General features: G+C 40.3%; 1 protein-coding gene across 14 annotated transcripts in view; it reads right to left on the bottom strand.

The window, feature by feature from the left end:
- Positions 1 to 21,063, bottom strand: part of si:dkey-106n21.1 (solute carrier family 23 member 1) — a 90,702-nt gene extending 69,639 nt beyond the window's left edge. For 2 of the 14 annotated variants that reach the window (XR_009788590.1, XR_009788591.1), the window contains exon 1: positions 20,726 to 21,062. Coding sequence is in view for 4 of the 14 variants with exons in the window: in XM_061773877.1 (XP_061629861.1) it covers positions 20,726 to 20,812 (87 nt within the window). In the remaining 10 variants the exon portion in view is untranslated. Of the gene's footprint in view, positions 1 to 1,523; positions 3,515 to 20,725 lie in introns of those variants that run through there. The other 12 variants (XR_009788596.1, XM_061773877.1, XR_009788597.1 and 9 more) reach the window with 10 other exon arrangements.
- Positions 21,064 to 21,288: the final 225 nt, after the last annotated feature.

The raw sequence follows: 21,288 nt of genomic DNA, 5'->3' as shown, positions 1-21,288 counted from the left end.
TTCAGTGGGAGACAGGTCTGGACTGCAGGCAGGCCAGTCTAGTACCCGCACTCTTTTACTATGAAGCCACGCTGTTGTAACACATGCAGAATGTGGTTTGGCATTGTCTTGCTGAAATAAGCAGGGGCGTCCGTGAAAAAGACGTTGCTTGGATGGCAGCATATGTTTCTCCAAAACCTGTGTGTACCTTTCAGCATTAATGGTGCCTTCACAGGTGTGTAAGTTAACCATGTTATTGGCACTAACACAGCCCCATACCATCACAGATGCTGGCTTTTGAACTTTGCGTCCATAACAGTCCGGATGGTTTTTTTCCTCTTTGGCCCGGAGGACACGACGTCCACAATTTCCAAAAACAATTTGAAATGTAGACTCGTCAGACCACAGAACACTTTTCCACTTTGCATCAGTCCATCTTAGATGCAAAGTCCAGCGTTTCTGGGTGTTGATGATAAATGGCTTTTGCTTTGCATAGTAGAATTTCAAGTTTCACTTACGGATGTAGCACCGAACTGTATTTATTGACATTGGTTTTCTGAAGTGTTCCTGAGCCCATGTGCTGATATCCTTTACACATTGATGTCGGTTTTTCATGCAGTGCCGCCTGAGGGATCGAAGGTCACAGGCATTCATTGTTGGTTTTCGGCCTTGCCGCTAACATGCAGTGATTTCTCCAGATTCTCTGAAACCTTTTGATGATATTATGGACCGTAGATGATGAAATCCCTAAATTCCTTGCAATTGTACGTTGAGGAACATTGTCCTTAAAGTGTTTGACAATTTCCTCACGCACTTGTTCACAAAGAGGTGAACCACGCCCCATCTTTGCTTGTGAATGACTGAGCAATTCAGGGAAGCTCCTTTTATACCCAATCATGGCACCCACCTGTTCCCAATTAGCCCGTTCACCTGTGTGATGTTCCAAACAGGTTTTTGATGAGCATTCCTCAACTTTCTCAGTCTTTTTTGCCACCTGTCCCAGCTTTTTTGGAACGTGTTGCAGCCATAAAATTCTAAGTTAATGATTATTTGCTAAAAACAATCAAGTTAATCAGTTTGAACATTAAATATCTTGTCTTTGTAGTGTATTCAATTAAATATAGGTTGAACATGATTTGCAAATCATTGTATTCTGTTTTTATTTATGTTTAACACACCGTCCCAACTTCATTGGAATTGGGGTTGTAAGAAAAATACAATGGTAGAAAATATGTTGATGTTGTAGAAAAGAATGAAATACAGCTACTGTAAGTAGCAATGCTGTGTATGTACACGTACCACAAGGTATTATGCATTGTGACAAAGTGTCAAAAACTGTAGAAATCCTTCATCTTGGCTTTCTACAGCCCAAAGTCAAACAAGGTGCAATCTATTTCACTGACATTTAGCACACTTTGTTGATAATTCCACTTCCAGAGTGGCTTACTGCTGTAACGCTGTGAGGACAAGAATCACAACTTCTACAAATATTTCCTAAAATGAAGTTTTGGTTTAGTTTTTGATCATGATGTGGGTGAACTCACCCCAAAAGCCTCGTTGTCGGCTCCCAGATCTTTCAGGCCCAGTTCCAGGCGCTCCTCCTTGACGGTGAGGTGCATGCTGCAGGCGGGCAAACGATAAACAATGCCCCAGGAGTAGTGGGGGGAAAAAAGTAGTGGTACTAAGACAATGGGTCACCACGGCAACTGAAGCTCACAGTCAAGTCACAAGAAAGGGATTCTGGGATCTCCCGCCCCCTTGACTGTACTGTATGGTCATGTGATGCGTGACCAGGACTGGTCCTGTGAGAGCGCGTCCGTCACATGTGCCGCTTCATTGGTCACCCTCGTTATCAGCGGCACGGAAAAGGTTGAGTCGCCCCTTTACCCGCCATCAGTTCACGTCCCAAGCATTCTGGTGCACTTCATGTGGAGATCATCATAAAGAATCTGACTGTAAAGACCCCAAATGCAGTTTGGACAGGTCCACCACCAGCTGTTCCATTCAGTCAACTAACTAACTAAATAACTAAATTTACCATTGCGATGAATGTATTTACCATAAATCATTCCATTTTAAAACCTTTATCAACTGAACAGGTCATGTGTTAGGTAAGGTTGAAATTGTTCACTGACCTATGGATGTAAACTGTCCTATATGGATGGATGGATGATTCATGGATGGATGGATGTAATGTGGGATGGCTGCATGGATGGATGAACGAATGAATCGATGATTGGCTTTCTGGATGGAGAACTGGTTCAATGATGGATGAATGCTTGTTGGATGAATGGATGGTTGGTAGCTGGATGGATGGATGCATGGATGGATAGAATGTGGGCTGAAGGTATGAATGAATGGTTGAATGAATGAACAATTGAGTGGATGGTTGATGGATCGGCTAGCTAAATGGATGGATGATGGAATGATCGTTGGACGGAAAAATGGTTGTGTGGATAAATGAATGGATGGATGGATTGGTCCATGGATTATTACAATTTGTAGATGGATGGCTGAATGAATGTTTTGGTGTTGGATGCATGGTTTGATACATGGATGACGATGGATTAATAACTTGATGAATAGATTGTTAGATGGAAAATGGTTGGCTGTATCAATAAATGAATGACTAGGTCTGGTCTTGGTCAATTATCCAGCTTTGTAAACAGAAGCGGCCACATTAGAGATGAGTGCCGTAGTAAAAAAAGGACTCATGACAGTCTACACTCAGTGGGGTCTCCACCATCTGACATAACAAACATCTGACATTATCATGTGTCACATTCACTCTATTCACGTTAACGCCCTATCGGAGGTCTGCTGGTTTCCCCTGTGCCTTACCTTTCTCTTCCTAATCTTGATCCACTCAATGCCCTAGCGCAGTGGTTCTTAAACCTTTTACACCAACTACCACCTAAAAAAACACTTACTGTAGCTCTCCAATGACCAACATCAAAACACACTCGCTTTGTATGTGTTCATCTAACACGACACAGGTTTTATTCCTAAAGAGTATATTTCATATTATTGTAAGCCACTGTAACATTATGCGTAGTTTGAACATTCCCAGTGAGCTAAAATATACACAACTATACACAAAAGGTAAATGAAAAATTTAATTAACAAATGTTTAAAAATAAATAGTTCTTATAGATTAATACAAATGTGTGAAATAACAAGCAAACAAAAAAGTAAACACACCTGAATTGTACTTAGGCAGAGATTTTTTTCGCGTACCACTAGAAGAACCCCATAATGCCACACGTTGGAAATCAGTCCGAACAAGTCAAGCGTGGAAAAAAGACCGCTCTTCTTTTTGCCCATCCAGGCACGATCAATGGCTTGATGACAAGGTGAGTCTCATGTCATGAGAGTCGACTTGGACAAAATACTCTTAATTATAAGCAGCATAAAATAATAAAAATGGAAGTAATAAGTATAAAGGTCAATAAAACAAAGGAAGAAATGGACAATTAAATAAACATAAAACAATAAAATTGGCACACATCCAATAGTTAAAATGTGATGGAGCATAAGTTTCTCCTTCATTTTTTATTTATTTATTTAAATGACCAATTGTTTAATCTTTATATTTTTTAAATAATTATATATCTATATTAGCTGGGACAGGCTCCAGCATACCCGTGACCTTAGTGAGGGTAAGCGGTGTTGAAAATGGATGGATTGCTGGTTTTATATATATATATATATATATATATCCATCCATCCATTTTCTGAGCCGCTTCTCATCACGAGGGTCGCGGGCGTGCTGGAGCCTATCACAGCTGTCATCGGGCAGGAGGCGGGGTACACCCTGAACCGGTTGTCAGCCAATCGCAGGGCACATACAAACAAACAACCATTCGCACTCACATTCACACCTACGGGCAATTTAGAGTCTCCAATTCATGCATGTTTTTGGGATGTGGGAGGAAACCGGAGTGCCCGGAGAAAACCCACGCAGGCACGGGCAGAACTCCACACAGGCGGGGCCGTGGATTGAACTATATATATATATATATATATATATATATATATATATATATATATATATATATATATATATATATATATATATATATATATATATATATATATATATATATATATATATATATATATATATATATATAAATATATATATATATATATATATTTCTTTTTCTTTTAAGTACAAGTCAATAAAACAGACCAGGTCGAAGTGACCTGTTATATTTTCTATAATATGGGATCTCCAGGCGGCACGGTGGAAGACTGGTTAGTGCGTCTACCTCACAGTTCTGAGGACCTGGGTTCAATCCCCGGCCCCGCCTGTGTGGAGTTTGCATGTTTCTTCCCGTGCCTGCGTGGGTTTTCTCCGGGCACTCCGGTTTCCTCCCACATCCCAAAAACATGCATGGTAGGTTAATTGACGACTCTAAATTGCCCATAGGTGTGAATGTGAGTGCGAATGGTTGTTTGTTTGTATGTGCCGTGGGATTGGCTGGCAACCAGTTCAGGGTGTACCCCGCCTCCTGCCCGATGATAGCTGGGATAGGCTCCAGCACACCCGCGGCCCTAGTGAGGAGAAGCGGCTCAGAAAATGGATGGGTGGATGGATGGATGGGATCTCAATTTCATTTTTATTTTTTAACTTTGGTAGATGAATTTAAAACATACATTTAAGTGTGTCTTTAAATTTTTTATTATTTAAAAATAATCAAAATAACAGGAATATCTTTTGAATTGTTTAGTCATTAATTACATTTAATTATATTCATTTTTCATTTAATTACTTATTTTTGTTATTGTTTTTTAATTAATTAAAATGTATTTAAATTATTGCTTTTTTAATACAATGAAAACTATTTATTATGCACTTTAATTTGATTATTGAATTTTAATTTAACCTCATTTATATTGCTTTTTAGTTATGAAACTATTTGTTAGGTTTTAAGAAAATTATCTTTAATGAATTTGAATATATTTTAGGAAAAAAGTCATTCAGAGTGATTGAGTGTCTACTTAAATAAGTACATAACCAGCATATAGACAGTATACCGGTAGCGTAGTTAGGTCCTTTCACATGCTAACCCACCAAAACCTCAAGGCCTTTGATTTTACAACATTTGAAATAATTGGACACCCTGGCAAGTCTTGCAAAGACACATTGTCCTTTTTTTTACCTCTTTCAGGAAACCACATAAGCACAACCAGTGCTAATGGATTTAATGTAGTGTAGTCTAGTTTACCATCCAAGCGTCGAGCATGACTAAATTGTATGATAACGTTAGTAAAATCAATCGGGAGCCTTGTGACGGCGAGTCCATGGCTGCCGCACATGAGACCGCGTCAAATGTTGCCCCGCTAAAGCTTCGCCCCGAGTCAGCGCGTGTCATTGTGACAGGAAGTTAGCGTGACCTCAAGGGGCGTCCAACTATAGCGGAATGACGTGCAGTCCTCACCCACGTTAATTCGGCTGGCTAACCGCGCGAAATAGACCTCATGTAGCATTACCGTTGGCAAAAGTGCTAAAAAGTGAATAGCATTATTTATTCTTGTTATTATTTATTTATTTATTTAATGGATATAACTTACAGTCTTCTAATCCACCTATGTTGGACTTTTATGCCTTTTGTCCCTTAATGGCCTTCGTACTTCCAAGTTGAGACGCCACGTCACATAGCACCTGAGGTCTGTAGGCCTATACAGTGGGTACGGAAAGTATTCAGACCACCTTAAATGTTTCACTCTTTGTTATAGTGCAGCCATTTGCTAAAATCATTGAAGTTAATTTTTTTCCTCAATGTACACACCGCACTCCATATTGACAGAGAAAAACAGAATTGTTGAAATGTTTGCTGATTTGTTAAAAACGAAAAACTGAAATATCACACAGCCATAAGTATTCAGACCCTTTGCTCAGTATTTAGTAGAAGCACCCTTTTGAGCTAATACAGCCATGAGTCTTTTTGGGAATGTTTTTCACACTTGGATTTGAGGATCATCTGCCATTCCTCCTTGCAGATCCTCTCCAGTTCTGTCAGGTTGGATGGTGCATGTTGGTGGACAGGCATTTTCAGGTCTCTCCAGAGATGCTCATTTGGGTTTAAGTCAGGGCTCTGGCTGGGCCATTCAAGAACAGTAACGGAGTTGTTCTGAAGCCACTCCTTCGGTATTTTAACTGTGTGCTTAGGGTTGTTGTCTTGTTGGAAGGTGAACTTCGGCACAGTCTGAGGTCCTGAGCACTCTGGAGAAGGCTTTCGTCCAGGATATCCTTTTACTTGGCCGCATTCATCTTTCCTTCGATTGCAACCAGTCGTCCTGTCCCTGCAGCTGAAAAACACCCCCACAGCATGATGCTGCCACCACCATGCTTCGCTGTTGGGACTGTATTGGACAGGTGATGAGCACTGCCTGGTTTTCTCCACACATACCGCTTAGAATTAATGCCAGAAAGAATCTTATTTCTCCCCATCTTGGAGTCCTTCAGGTGTTTTTTAGAAAACTCCAAGCGGGCTTTCATGTGTCTTGCGCTGAGGAGAGGCTTCCGTCGGGCCACTCTGCCATAAAGCCCCGACTGGTAGAGGGCTGCAGTGATGGTTGACTTTCTAGAACTTTCTCCCATCTCCCGACTGCATCTCTGGAGCTCAGCCACAGTGATCTTTGGGTTCTTTTTTACCTCGCTCACCAAGGCTCTTCTCCACCGATTGCTCAGTTTGGCCGGACGGCCAGTTCTAGGAAGGGTTCTGGTCGTCCCAAACGTCTTCCATGTAAGGATTATGGAGGCCACTATGCTGTTTGGAACCTTAAGTGCAGCAGAATTTTTTTTGTAACCTTGGCCAGATCTGAGCCTTGCCACAATTCTGTCTCTGAACTCTTCAGCAGTTCCTTTGACCTCATGATTCTCATTTGCTCTGACATGCACTGTGAGTTGTAAGGTCTTATATCGACAGGTGTGTGGCTTTCCTAATCAAGTCCGATCAGTGTAATCAAACACGGTTGCACTCCAATGAAGGTGTAAAACCATCTCAAGGATGGTCAGAAGAAATGGACAGCACCTGATTTAAATATATGAGTGTTAGATTTATGGCTGTGTTATATCAGTATTTCTTTTTTAATAAATCTGCAAAAAATTCAACAATTCTGTTTTTTTCTGTCAATAGTGGGTGCTGTGTGTACATTAATGAGGGGAAAAAAGAACTTATTAAAGAACTTGATTTTAGCAAATGGTTGCAATATAACAAAGTGTGAAAAATTTAAGGGGGTCTGAATACTTTCCGTACCCACTGTATAGGCCGACAGACCTCAGGTGCTATGTGACGTGGCGCTACAAGATAAATCTGCCGTCTAGTCAACGAAGACACTAAATCCGATGCTGTCAAACAGATAAGATATAATAACGGATATCAATATGGCGGCACTCGTGAGGCCGTCATGATTCTCGGGGTGCGTTCAGAAATTCAAGCGTGCTCTGCTAAATTCCGGACTGTTCGTAAAGCGTTGTTGGAATGTGCGCACTCTCGGAGTAGAATAGAGCGTCAGATTGAGTTTCCGAATGCACTCTCAGTGAGCAGTGAAAATGTAACATCCATCCAGCCATCCATTTTCCATACCGCTTATCCTCACTAGGGTCGCGGGCATGCTGGAGCCTATCCCAGCTATCATCGGGCAGGAGGCGTGGTACACCCTGAACTGGTTGCCAGCCAATCACAAGGCACATACAAACAAACAACCATTCGCACTCACATTCACACCTACGGGCAATTTAGAGTCTCCAATTCATGCATGTTTTTGGGATGTGGGAGGAAACCGGAGTGCCCGGAGAAAACCCACGCAGGCACGGGGAGAACATGCAAACTCCACACAGGCGGGGCCGGGGATTGAACCCAGGTCCTCAGAACTGTGAGGCAGACGCTCTAACCAGTCTTTCACCATGCCGCCACCCTGATTTAAAACAAAATGTAACAATTTAAAAAATTAAAAGTCTATTAAAGCAGAATAATCAGATCTCAAACGTCAAAATTAAAACTCAGCACTCTATTTTGAAAACAAACAAATAACATTGTTGAAACAAACAAATAACATTGCCGATAGACTGAATTGGATAGTTTATGTATGCACAATAGTTTTTGGTGTCTATTTTGTGCAATGTACTTCTTGTACGCATACAAGAGTATGTAAGAGGAAGAGATGTACCGTAATTACATCTTCTCTGGCATGCTATTTATATTTCCTATATCTACAATTGCTTCTGAAATTATGCAAATTTCCCCATTGTGCGACTAATAAAAGTTATCTTATCTTATTTTGCAAATATATATAAATAATAATCATATACGTTTAACTTCCCGTGTGCAGTGACGTACTAATTAATTTTCGTTTCAGACGCGGCGTCCCGTGTGGACGTTTATTGTTTTATATTTATATCTCTAAACACGTATTAAATGGCCTGTTATTTTGTTGTTCACAGTTGGTTACTCTCTGCGAAAATGCGGTTCCAGCCAGACCTATTTAACAAGGGTATTGTTTCATCAAATGTATATATATATAAATCGCATATGTATGTACAGTGGGTACGGAAAGTATTCAGACCACCTTAAATTTTTCACTCTTTTTTATACTGCAGCCATTTGCTAAAATCATTTTTGCTAAAAAAAAAATTCCTCATTAATGTACACACAGCACCCCATATTGACAGGAAAAAAAGCGGAATTGTTGAAATTATTACAGATTTATTAAAAACGAAAAACTGAAATATCACACAGCCATAAGTATTCAGACCCTTTGCTCAGTATTTAGTAGAAGCACCCTTTTGAGCTAATACAGCCATGAGTCTTTTTGGGAATGATGCAACAGGTTTTTCACACCTGGATTTGGGGATCCTCTGCCATTCTTCCTTGCAGATCCTCTCCAGTTCCGTCACATTGGATGGTGAATGTTGGTGGACAGCCATTTTCAGGTCTCTCCAGAGATGCTCAATTGGGTTTAAGTCAGGGCTCTGGCTGGGCCATTCAAGAACAGTCACAGAGTTGTTCTGAAACCACTCCTTCTGTATTTTAGCTGGGTGCTCTGTGTTGTACGGAGAGTACCCACTGTATAGGCCGACAGACCTCAAGTGCTAAAATATCATTTCACCTTTAATCTGTTTTGGGTTTCAAATTTTGAAATCCAATTTTAAAACAGTATTATGTTAGCATTTAGGCTAACAAACTAACTATAGCATAGCATAATTTAACAAATAAAACAATACGTGTTTTCATTGGAGCAAACTTATAATATGTTTTCCTTTGTCTATATGTGTCCTGACACTGACTGACGATCAGTCCATTGTTTGTCTGTATGCCGGGCCCCTGACATTTGCGAACGACCAGCCAATTGTTTGTCAATTCAACTCGTCTCTCAAGGCACCACTGTACAGGTAAGGTGTAATATTTGTCAGTGCTTATTGTTAGCTAATTCAGCCTTTTTCGTTATGTTGTTTTATTTTGTTCATGCTGACCTGTTATGAGTTCAAGATTGTCCTGTCAGATTTTAGCTTGCAGCAAAGCTTCAGCCAGTGATTTGTTTTTCCAACTCAGTTTAAAGAAAGTTTAAAATTAATTGATAAATGAGGGAAACTATTTTGCAGAGGTGGGACCAAGTCAGGACGACTGGTTAGAGCTTCTGCCACACAGTTCTGAGGACCTCGGTTCAATCCCCGGCCCCGCCTGTGTGGAGTTTGCATGTTCTCCCCGTGCCTGCGTGGGTTTTCTCCGGGCACTCCGCTTTCCTCCCACATCCCAAAAACATGTGTGGTAGGTTAATTGACAACTCTAAATTGCCCGTAGGTGTAAATGTGAGTGCGAATGGTTGTTTGTTTGTATGTGCCCTGCGATTGGCTGGCAACCAGTTCAGGGTGTACCCCGCCTCCTGCCCGATGTTAGCTGGGATAGGCTCCAGCGCGCCCGCGACCCTAGTGAGGAGAAGAAGCTCAGAAAATGGATGGATGGGACCAAGTCATTGCTTTGCAAGTCACAAGTAAGTCAAGTCAGCTCAAGTCTTTGCCTCAAATCCCGAGTCATTTCCCGAGTCAAGACATGCAAGTCCCGAGCCAAGTCGCAAGTCCTACACTTGGAGTTTCGAGTCCTTTCAAGTTATTTTACCAACAAATTAAAAATATGTTTTCATATACAGTATGTATTTATACTTAATTAATATATTGATTTATGTATTTAACATACAGTATTTGAACATCCATATTTATTTATATAAGACAAATTTGATAAACAACTTCATTGACCCTTTATAAGAAAACTAGGGGGGTGATCAAAAATGTTCCACCTTCAGAGCCACACATCAAGAGGGGGACTTAGTTTATTGCCCCTTCTAAACCGATTGATAGTATGTTTTGAGTTATTCTATGAAAATACTATGCTATGACTTAGTTTTCTCACTTTATTTCTGAAGTGATATTAAACAGCCCTGTCACAAACTAAGAATTTGTATCCAGTAGTGCAGCAATTAGTAGTCGAGTTTTCTACTGACAATTATATTGGAATAATCAAGTATAATGATAAAAATATAATTTTACTTGCTTAAAGAGCAATTATATATGCACAAGAGAAAATGAGAAATTTCACTTAATAATGAACAACCAATTTCCTCTTTTATATAATCAACAGTATTTTTCTTAAATTCACATTGTGCATATAGCTGCATTTTCTTGTCTACAAACATTTCTAGTTAGGTAATTTCAAACAAATATAAATAGATTTCAGTTTAAACTTTGCATTTCTTGTGAGTATCAAAAACACAAGGTATTAATTTAAAAAAGAGGAACACAGGTGTGTCCTCTTGTTATAAAGGTACAATTGTATCCTACTGTGGTATCTCAGTCGGAACACTAGGGGGCACTGGTGTAACTGTTACATCAAAAAGAGGCTAAGAAAAGGACACAAAGAAGAATGTAGTTTCATGTCGAATAGATGCTAGCTGTGTGCTGCTCGATTAGTAAATAAAGTGATTAAAAAAAATAAAAAATACAAGACTGATTGTTGAGAACACTGACTAAACCAGACTGTAATGTACAGGGAGCCCAAGACAGCACACGGTTGGCCCGCCCTGTAACTATTTGGGTGATCGGTTACAAAGCTAGCTGCTAATTCTAACGCAAACACGCATACGTGACGTCAAGCCACAATGCAATGTGGATTATTTATTTAAAAAAATATTTTTATTTTTTTTTGCAATAATTAACGTCCTTATTGTTACGTTAAATGTCGTTGTCTTTTCTGTGTGTGTTAACGGTGGTTTTGGGAATGTATACCTTAATTAGCTGTCACATTTATTGTTGATTAATGCTGCGCTGTTTTTTGTTTTTATTTAAATGAAACCATTAATTTAAGGTAGTGTGTGATCGAACGACTTCTTGGTCAAATCCTCTACCACCGTGTTAACTATTAAAAGATGATAAGAATTAACTATAGACCAGCAACCAAAACGTTGCACATATAGCAACAGAAAGAGACAGCTAGTGTTGGTTTCTCAGTGCTTTGGTAGCAAGTATTTTCAAATCAAGTCCAAGTCCAATTCAAGTCACCAGTCATTGCTTTTCAAGTCCAAGTCAAGTTGCCAAGTCTTTTAACATATTGTCGAGTCTAAAGTCATCAAATTCATGACTCGAGTCTGACTTGAGTCCATGTCATGTGACTCAGTCCACACCTCTGCTATTTTGTGTTCAGAGGCCAAGGGACTTTAAAAAAAAAAAATCATTTATTTATTTATTTATTTTTATTTTGTGTGAAAGTAAATTTACTTAAGTAAAAGAGTTAAACAAGGAGGCTACTACTGTACTTCTTCCTGGGAATAATGAGGAGTACTTGCCATTGTCAATAATGGCCGTCAGGTGGCGCTGTAACCTAAACCAGGAGGCAGTAGTATAGTTATCAGTGAACGCATGCGTCAATCCTCGCTCAGTGAGGAGAAGGGTAGATTAGATAGAGAGAGAGAGAGAGAGAGAGAGAGAGAGAGAGAGAGAGATAGATAGATAGATAGATAGATAGATAGATAGATAGATAGATAGATAGATAGATAGATAGATAGATAGATAGATAGATCTGTTAAACGTTACAGGCAAATTCTAAGTCACATTGACATTTAATTGTCATAAAAAAAAGTTAGTCACTTTAATAGTTAAAAAAAGAGTTAAAATCCTGTGTGCCCATTTACAAATAATGTAAATAATCTGTTCCATGGTCATGCCTTTATTTAGTGTTTAGGCAATGCTTAGTCCTTCTTAACTGTCATACAAGTGTGAAATTCTCCTCTTTTTTTACAGAATGGAAAAAGGCAGTTGATCCCCCTTCCTCTCTCCCTTCTTCATCTTACATCCTCATGAATGAGCCCAGAAAGTATGACATCATCGTTTTTACCCCCCCCCCCATCCCCACACATCCATGCTGCAGCGACATCATCCTGCAGGATTACAGTTTAATCTGAGGAAGATGAAGATGAGGGATGAAGCGCAAGGAGGGCGGAGGGACTCATTCATCATTTTAAGGCCCTCATTCAGTCATACATTCATTCATAGTCGCAGTCGCTGTGTTACATAAGGAGGAAGGAGGAGGGAAGGGGGGAGGTCAAGTGAAGGATGTGCTGGAGGGGGGGGGGGGGTCGGAGGCAAATGCGACCTCCTACCTCACCCCCTCCCCCGTGATGCTACGGAGGATTCCTTCATCTTGAGGATGAGGATGGTGGTGATGGTGCACTGCACTTTAGCATTTAGCACAGGCGCAGGACGAGGATACGTTTTTCTGCTGTACCGGCAGCCAGCAGTAACTATATTCGATACTCACTACATGTAACGAGATTATGGAAATTATTGCAAGATGTATGTAACTGTGGCGGCACGGTGGACGACTGGTTATCACATCTGCCTCACAGTTCTGAGGACCCAGGTTCCAGTCACAGAAAATGTGTAATTAAATTAGTTGCATTTGGACATTTGCATGATTGCAATTTTAGTTAAATTTGAATAATAGCTGTAAAAAATCAGATATTTTTTTTTCACATCACTTCCTTCTTCTAAAGCCGATGCTTGTGATTGGCTCTCTCTGGTCGTGTGCCATTCTCCTGTAGTCTCAAACATAACATTTGTTTCCAAATATGACATTGAAGCGCCACCTTTTGGTGCGATCTGTTAGTTTGTCTTAGATTTTTAACAAGTTATACTCGTAATTACACTTGGACACAAAAGAACAGTGACTTTTGAAAAGCTTTATCTTTTTAATTTGGGATTTTTTTTATGGAACATTCACTCATCTGGGTTGTCATATGAAGCGCTATTATTGAAATTAAACTAAATTTAACTATAATTAAATTTATTACTTAAATTATATAGGAAAATGTGATGACTAAAGAGTTCTCGATAAATTAAATACAATTATTTTGAAGAATTTGACCAATAGCGAGATGGAAAGAAATCAAACTAAAGTTAAGTTATAATAATTCAAACATGTAGAAGATTTTTACCAATACAGATGTGGCAATAAATGAAATGAAATTAAATATGGAATGTCACCAATGCAGAGGTGGTTGTGTGTGTGTGTGTGTGTGTGTAAATGTGTGTCACTTACTGCCAGTCGCTTGCAAAGCGATGACACAAGACATGCGGTGGGGATATGAGGGGAGTTTATAAATGGACCGCAAGGCATGAATCATAAAATGATGATTAACCCATTGCATAAGCTTGTCTGAAGACCTCTGTTCGAAAGAAAAACACACTTTTGTGCCTCTTTCTCATTTAGGGTATTCGTTTGTTACCTCGGTCGGGATCAGAAACTTCTCAGCCAAAACATCAAAAATACGAGTCAAAGGAAGCCTATGCATTGAATCAATTCATGATACAGTACTGAACATCTGTTATAATTTCTTCTCTTCTATTCAGATGTAGTCTACATAAATGGCTGGCTGGCTGGCTGGACGGATGGGTGGGTGGGTTGATGGATGGATGGATGGATGTTTGGCTGGATGATGGACAGATGGATGGATGGATGGATGGAAGATGCATGGTGGGAGTTGAATGAATTCCTGGAAGGTAAGATGGATGAACAATTTGATGGAGAGATCCATGGTGGGTGGATGGATGGATGGATGATCGAGTGAATTTTGGATGGATAACAAATAGATGCCCCTCCTGGAACCCGTCACCTTATCGCGGTGGAGGGGTTTGTGTGTCCCTATGATCCTAGGAGCTAAGTTGTCTGGGGCTTCGCGTCCCTGGTCGGGTCACCCATGGCAAACAGGTCCTAGGTGAGGGACCAGACAAAGCACGGCTAAAAGACCCCTATGATGAAAAATATGAATGGATCTAGGTTTCCCTTGCCCGGACGCGGGTCACCGGGGTTGGGTGCAGTGCGAGCTGGGCGGTGACTGAAGGCAGGGACCTTGGCAATCCGATCCCCGGCTACAAAAGCTGGCTCATGGGATGTGGAATGTCACCTCTCTGGCAGGGAAGGAGCCCGAGCTGGTGTGTGAGGTCGAGAAGTTCCGACGAGATATAGTCGGACTCGCCTCCATACAAAGCTTGGGCTCTGGTAACAGTCCTCTCGAGAGGGGTTGGAGATAGGAGGGCGGTGGGTCGTGGGTGGGGGGGAGGTTGGCTGTTAGGCAGTACTGTCTGGCAGCCCTGCCCCCACCCCCTCGGCTCACTGACCTCTCCAGATTTTAATGCACCACACCACTCGTGGGGGGGGGCACTGATACACTGGGTAGGGGCAATGACTGCCAGTCCGGGACCTGTGGGGCAGTTGGCTGGGGAGGTGGCATTGGGTCCCTGCGGACCCCACCGTTGTCGGGGCGCCTCAATGGGGCAGGCGGACCGCCCTGGGTCCCTCGGTGTGGGACATGTCCCGTCCGCCGAGCTGCTCTCGGGTGGACCCCTGGGCCTGATCCCGCCCCTCGATTGATTGGTCCACCATCTGGCGTCTCAGGAGGGAGAAGCAGTGCACCATCAACACTGTGTATAGTAGGGATGGGGCGCTACTGACGTCGACTCAGGACGTTGTGAGCCGGTGTGGAGAATACTTCGAAGACCTCCTCCATTCCACCGACACGCCTTCCCATGAGGAAGCAGAGTCTGGGATTTCTGAGGCGGTCTCTCCTATCTCTGGGGTTGAGGTCATCGAGGTGGTTAAAATGCTCCTCCGTGGCAAGGCCCCGGGGGTGGATGAGATTCGCCCAGAGTTCCTAAAGGCTCTGGACGTTGTGGGGCTGTCCTGGTTGACATGCCTCTGCAACATCGCATGGACATCAGGGACAGTGCCTCTGGATTGGCAGACTGCGGTGATGGTCCCTGTGATGGTGATGAAGGGGGACCGGAGGGTGTGTTCCAACTACAGGCGGATCACACTCCTCAGCCTCCCTGGTAAGGTCCATTCAGGGGTGCTGGAGAGGAGGGTGAGTTGGGAAGTCGAATCTCGGCTTCAGGAGGAGCACTGTAGTTTTCGTCCTGGCCGTGGAACAGTCGACCAGCTCAACACCCTTGGCAGGATACTCAAGGGTGCACGGGGGTTTGCCCAACCTGTCTACGTGTTTTTTGGACTTGGAGAAGGCATTCGACCGTGTCCCTCGGGGGGTCCTGATACGGACTGTTCAGTCCCTGTACGACTGGAGTCAGAGTTTGGTCCGCATATCCGGCAGTAAGTCGGACTCGTTTCCGGTGAAGGTTGGACTCCGCCGAGGCTGCCCTTTGTCGCCGGTTCTGTTCATAACTTTTATGGACAGAATTTCAAGGCGCACCCGAGGCGTAGAGGGGGTCCGGTTTGGTGGCCTCAGTATTGCATCTCTGCTTTTTGCAGATGATGTGGTTCTTTTGGCTTCATCAGGCCGTGGTCTCCAACTCTCAATGGAGCAGTTCGCAGCCGGGTGTAAAGCGGCTGGAATGAGAATCAGCACCTCCAAATCTGAGACCATGGTCCTCAGTCAGAAAAGGGTGGCGGGGATGAGATCATGCCCCAAGTGGAGGAGTTCAAATATCTTGGGGTCTTGTTCACAAGTGAGGGAAGAATGGAAAAGTAGATCGACAGGCGGATCAGTGCAGCGTCTGCAGTGATGCAGACTTTGTATCGGCCCGTTGTGGTGAAGAAGGAGCTAAGCCGAACGGCAACGCTCTCTATTTACCAGTTGATCTACGTTCCTACCCTCACCTATGGTCACGAGCTGTGGGTCGTGACCGAAAGAACAAGATCCCGGATACAAGCGGCCGAAATGAGTTTCCTCCGCAGGGTGTCCGGCTCTCCCTTGGAGATAGGGTGAGAAGCTCGGTTATCCGGGAGCATCTCAGCGTTGAGCCGCTGCTCCTCCACATCTAGTGGAGCCAGATGAGGTGGCTGGGGCATCTGATGCGGCCTCCCTGGTGAGGTGTTATGGGCACGCGAGGACGACTCAGGACGACTCAGGACACGCTGGAGAGACAACATCTTTCGGTTGGCCTGGGAACGCCTTGGGATCCCCCCCGGAAGCACTCGATGAAGTGACTGGAGAGAGGGAAGTCTGGGCGTCCCTGCTAAAGCTACTGCCCCCACGACCCGACCTCGGAAAAGCGGTAGAAAATGGTTGGATGGATGGACAAATATATGAAGGGATGAATGAACAGGTAGATGGATAAGTGACAAGGTTATTGGGTGGATGGTGGATGGAAAGCAAGCCTCATTTATTGTCACCTCTCAATGTTGATTTGAGAATCACGTATTTTTAATTTTTTTTTTACAAAACAGCAAACCCCAGCAAAATATCGCACTTCACTCTTCATGGTCCCGCTTTTTTGTGTTTGATCATTATTGCGCAATAAAAATGATTTATTACTTAATACTTGGAAAAATATGACTATTCTCAAAAAACTTTACTTTTTCATGAACAAAAAAAGTTCTCATTTTTTTTCTTGAAAAAAAATTCATTTCCGTGAAAAATTTACTTTATTCTTTTATAAGTGTAGTACCTTTTTGTGAAAAATGTATTTCCCTGAAAAAAGTGTTCCAAAATTTGACTGTTCTTGAAAAATACGTATTTTCTTTTTTTAAAATTACTTATTTAAACGTTCTTTTTATTATCAAAAAAGTATTTTCCCTTAAAAAAAACAGCCTTTTATTCTCAAAAATGAAAAAAAATCATAGCAAAAATATGACGATAACTAATTTTTGCTTGAATACAAAACAGAATTTTAAAAATATTTTTCAAGAAAAATACATGCTAAAAGATTATTTGTTCTTAAACAAAAATATGACTTCTGAAAAAAAAAAATTCTCCCAAAAAAATTTTCCTCTAAAAAATATGACAAAAAACTTGAATGAATCCTACGTTTTTCCCTGTAAAAATAGTACTTTATTCAAAAACATTATATATGAAATAACATTTCTGCTGCAAATGAATAAAAACACAATCCCCCCAAAAACCTTTGTAGAAAAATGCGACCTAAAGAAATTTGGCGTAGGTCGACGAAAAATATGAATACTGTATTCTTGAACAACAAAAAAAAAACTTTTTCAACATTTTTTTGTAATAAATTCCCCAAAGAAATCTGCCTTTTTTTTACTTGACATGTACATTGTCTAAAAAGCTATTTTTGGTGTTTGTAATGGTGAGGCAGCAGTCAGGAGATGTGCTACAGTCTATCTGTGCAGCTGTGTTGTCTTGGCCGAGTGGAAAAGGGTCAAAGTTGAGTTTGGCTGTAATCTGCTTGCTTATCAGGCGTGTGTGAAAAAGACCCCCGACCCCCACGGCCCACCGTCATCAATGGCGACCTTGTGTACTTCCTGCGTAGATGAGGTCAGTTCTATTTGGCAGGATGCTCAGGAATTTTTACGGCACCTAAAGTCTGCCGGGAATTCCTCAAGTGTTCCACTTGAAAGCGGGCTCTTAAAGCGGGGTCACGGGTCAGAGGTAGAGTCAATAAAGCCTGACCGGGGTGAACAATGGCAGCTTTCAAAACACTTTACACTTTTTTCTTTTGTTCACTTTGTTAGGGACAGGAAGTCAGACATGTTATTCTTTGTCACTGAGGCCAAAATAACAGCGCAAGTGGGGGGGGGGGGGACTAACCCTTCAAATAAAATACTGTATACATACTGTAACTCACAACAAGCAGACACTCACTCACTCACTCACTCACATGGCCCTCTCCCAGCTTTTTGGGAACATGTTGCAGGCATCAAATTCAAAACGAGTGAGTATTTCCAAAAATAAAAACAAAGCTGATCAGTTTAAACATTAAATATCTTGTTTGTGTGTGTGAATATAGGATTTGCAAATGATTTTACTCAAATTTTAATTTACGTTTTACACAACGTCCCAACTTCATTAGAATTGGGGGCTGTGAGTCATTAACTAACCAATAACTCACTCACGAATGAACCCACTCCTTAATCAAGCAACTCACTCACTATTAAACTAACCCACCCGCTGATTATTCGCTAATTCACTTATTCACTCACTAGTTAACGCGCTCACTAAATAAGCAACCAAGTCACAATAGGGGCGTCGACTTTACAGGTTTAGCCGCAACCTCAGTGAACTTTCGACTCAACAGCGAGCGCCCCCGCTGCCCCCCCCCTCAAGTTTGGAAAGAATGCCTTTTCACTTCCTTGTTTCCATGTGCTGGCCCCGCCCCCTCGCCCATTAAAAAGCAGCTGTCGCGTCAAGCGTCATTATAGGAAAAAACGCAGCCGGAAGCAAAGGGGAAAACATTTTCACCTTTCTTGGAAGCCAAGTCGTAAATGACTTCAACAGAGCAGCGCAGTAGTCACGTAAGGTGAGCCCATCTCAGTGTTGGGCAAGCTACTTGGCAAATACAATACGATTAAACAAAAACTACATTTTCAAATTTTGCAATTGTACTATTGAGGTGTACATGAACATCTTAATTTGAAAATTTGGGGCTAATTACACTACTTACAACCACTGGATTATAACATTTGAAAAGGGAAATGTTGGAATTTTAATATATAGATTTTATGGTTTTGAAAATCTTGGGTAAAAAAGTTTTTTGTTAATTTTTTTGTAACAAAAAAAATGTTTAACCTTCTGAGAATAGTTTTTTTTTTGGGGGGGGGGGCTGGGTATAAGAAAATAACTTCAATCTTATCAAAAAAAAAATAGGTGGCATTTAAAAAAGAAAATCTGAATAAAAATCAACATTTTTGTAAGAAAATAATTTTCAAGGAATCTTTTAGAATTTTCTTATTTTATGAGAAGAACGTTAAGAGTTTTATGTAAAAAAATAGGATTTTTAAAAATTTAATTTATTATTATTATTATTATTATATATTTATTATAAAATAAGGAAAGTCCTTAATATGAAGTCTGATCTCTTCAAGAAATGTTGTTTTCTTTTTTCTATATTAAAAAAAAGCATTCTTTTCCAAGAAAAAGTGATGTTTCATAAAAAGTCATGAAAGTTTTATTGTTGGGGTAAAGAAAAAATTTGCTTTTTGTCTTTTTTTTGAAAAGATGGACTCTCACAAGAAAAAAGTCATACTTATTTCAAGAAAGAAATTAGTTTTTTTTTCTTCGAGGAAAAAAAAAATCCCAGTGACATAAATGATACAGTTCAGGAAACGCATATAAAATAAAATCTAATGAAAATAAAATCTTGAATAAGATATTGAGTTGTACCCACTTCCATTCTATGAATGAAAGTATGAAAAAAATTATAAAACAGCAGTTAATGAAACCAGGCAAAATTATTAGTAAGAAATAAACAAGTAAGTGAAAAATAAATATATTAATAAAATATTTTATTCTGCAATCACACAAAATAAAAATGCATAAAACTCAAATAAAATTAAATCTAATGAATATGAATGGATAAAATATTGAATTTTACCCAGGATGCAATCACAAAAACACATGAAGAAAATCTACATTTAAAACTGTAAGTATAAATATAACAAACTAAGTAACAAAATATTGTCGTCAAAAAAGAATAAAAAGGAATTCGAACAAACAGAATTTTTGAAAAAAATATCTGATTTAAGTAGTATTTATCAGTTACCAATCACAAAAAATATATGTAGAATAAAATGTATATAATAATAATAATAATAAAATATACATTACACCGCAGTGGTAATCCCAAAAATATAAAATAAAATGAAGTAAAATAAATAATAACTTAAAATAATATTTTTTATTTATAAAAATATAACAATAACAATATACGGGTAACAATGTAGCACCCAGAACATAGCCAGGATGCAATGCCACAGAAATAAAATAAAGTAAAATAAAGAAAATAAAAAATATATAGAGTTTTCATTCATTTCTTAATCACACAAAAAGAATAATTCAAATAAAACATTCATTAATGTCAAATTTATTTAATTAAAAAATCAAAATACGGCTATATATCCAACATGCAGCCACACATTTATTAAATTAAATTTAAGGAAAATCAAATTTAAAAAAACAACTGTAAATTAAGTCATATATATTTAATGTATTTTATCCAGAGCACTGGAGCCTGTCCCAGCTGACTTTGAGCAAAATGCAGAGTACACACTAAACTGGTCGTCAGTCAGTCACAGGGCACATATAGACACGGACAAGCATTCACACTCACACACCCCGTAAAAACTTCTCGTGAGAACCAAATGAATAAACATGTTGCAGCGTGCTGTTGGAGGAGCATCAGACAGTAGATATACTGTACATAAGCATCCCTTCACTCACCTTATTCTACACGTTTACATAATCATTATTGCAAAGCGAGGAAGCAAACGCGCTCGCTTACCTTCATGAGGAAGTGGCTGCCTTCCATCTCCAGCTCCATAAGGTCGCCTCGATTTCGGGGAAATATCCTCGGCTTGCTTTTATACATACTTCTTTCTACTCGTGTACTTTGCTCTTTAGAGGACGTTTTCCTCGGTGCATATTGGTAAATGTCTCACTGGCTTATTATGCAATAGGGAAGAAAAGGAGGTGATAACATATTCTCACTCAGTGACGGTCATAAAATTTGAAAACTTGCTTGTCTAATGTATGTACAGTAAAGCGTACAGTGAACCTTGAGTTACAAGTTATTGTCATTTACTATGTTGGCTATGTTTTGGCTTTAGCATCGGTGCTAACGGTTCTGACTTACAATTGAGTTTTTTCACCAAAACATCCATTCACCCATCTGTTCATCCATCTATCATCAATTCATTCATCTTCCGTAAATGCATCCCATTCATTTATCTGTGTGCATCCAGTGATCTTTTTATTCATCCGTCCATCCATCAATCAGCCGTGATTATCCAGCTGTCTTTTAATCCATCCATCCATCCATCCATCCATTTATATATCCATCACCAT

Source organism: Phyllopteryx taeniolatus, chromosome 5 (assembly GCF_024500385.1).
Source record: "Phyllopteryx taeniolatus isolate TA_2022b chromosome 5, UOR_Ptae_1.2, whole genome shotgun sequence".
NCBI classification, from domain to species: Eukaryota; Metazoa; Chordata; class Actinopteri; order Syngnathiformes; family Syngnathidae; genus Phyllopteryx; species Phyllopteryx taeniolatus.
The sequence above is the reverse complement of the archived record's forward strand: the minus strand, read 5'-3'. Positions and strand labels throughout refer to the sequence as shown.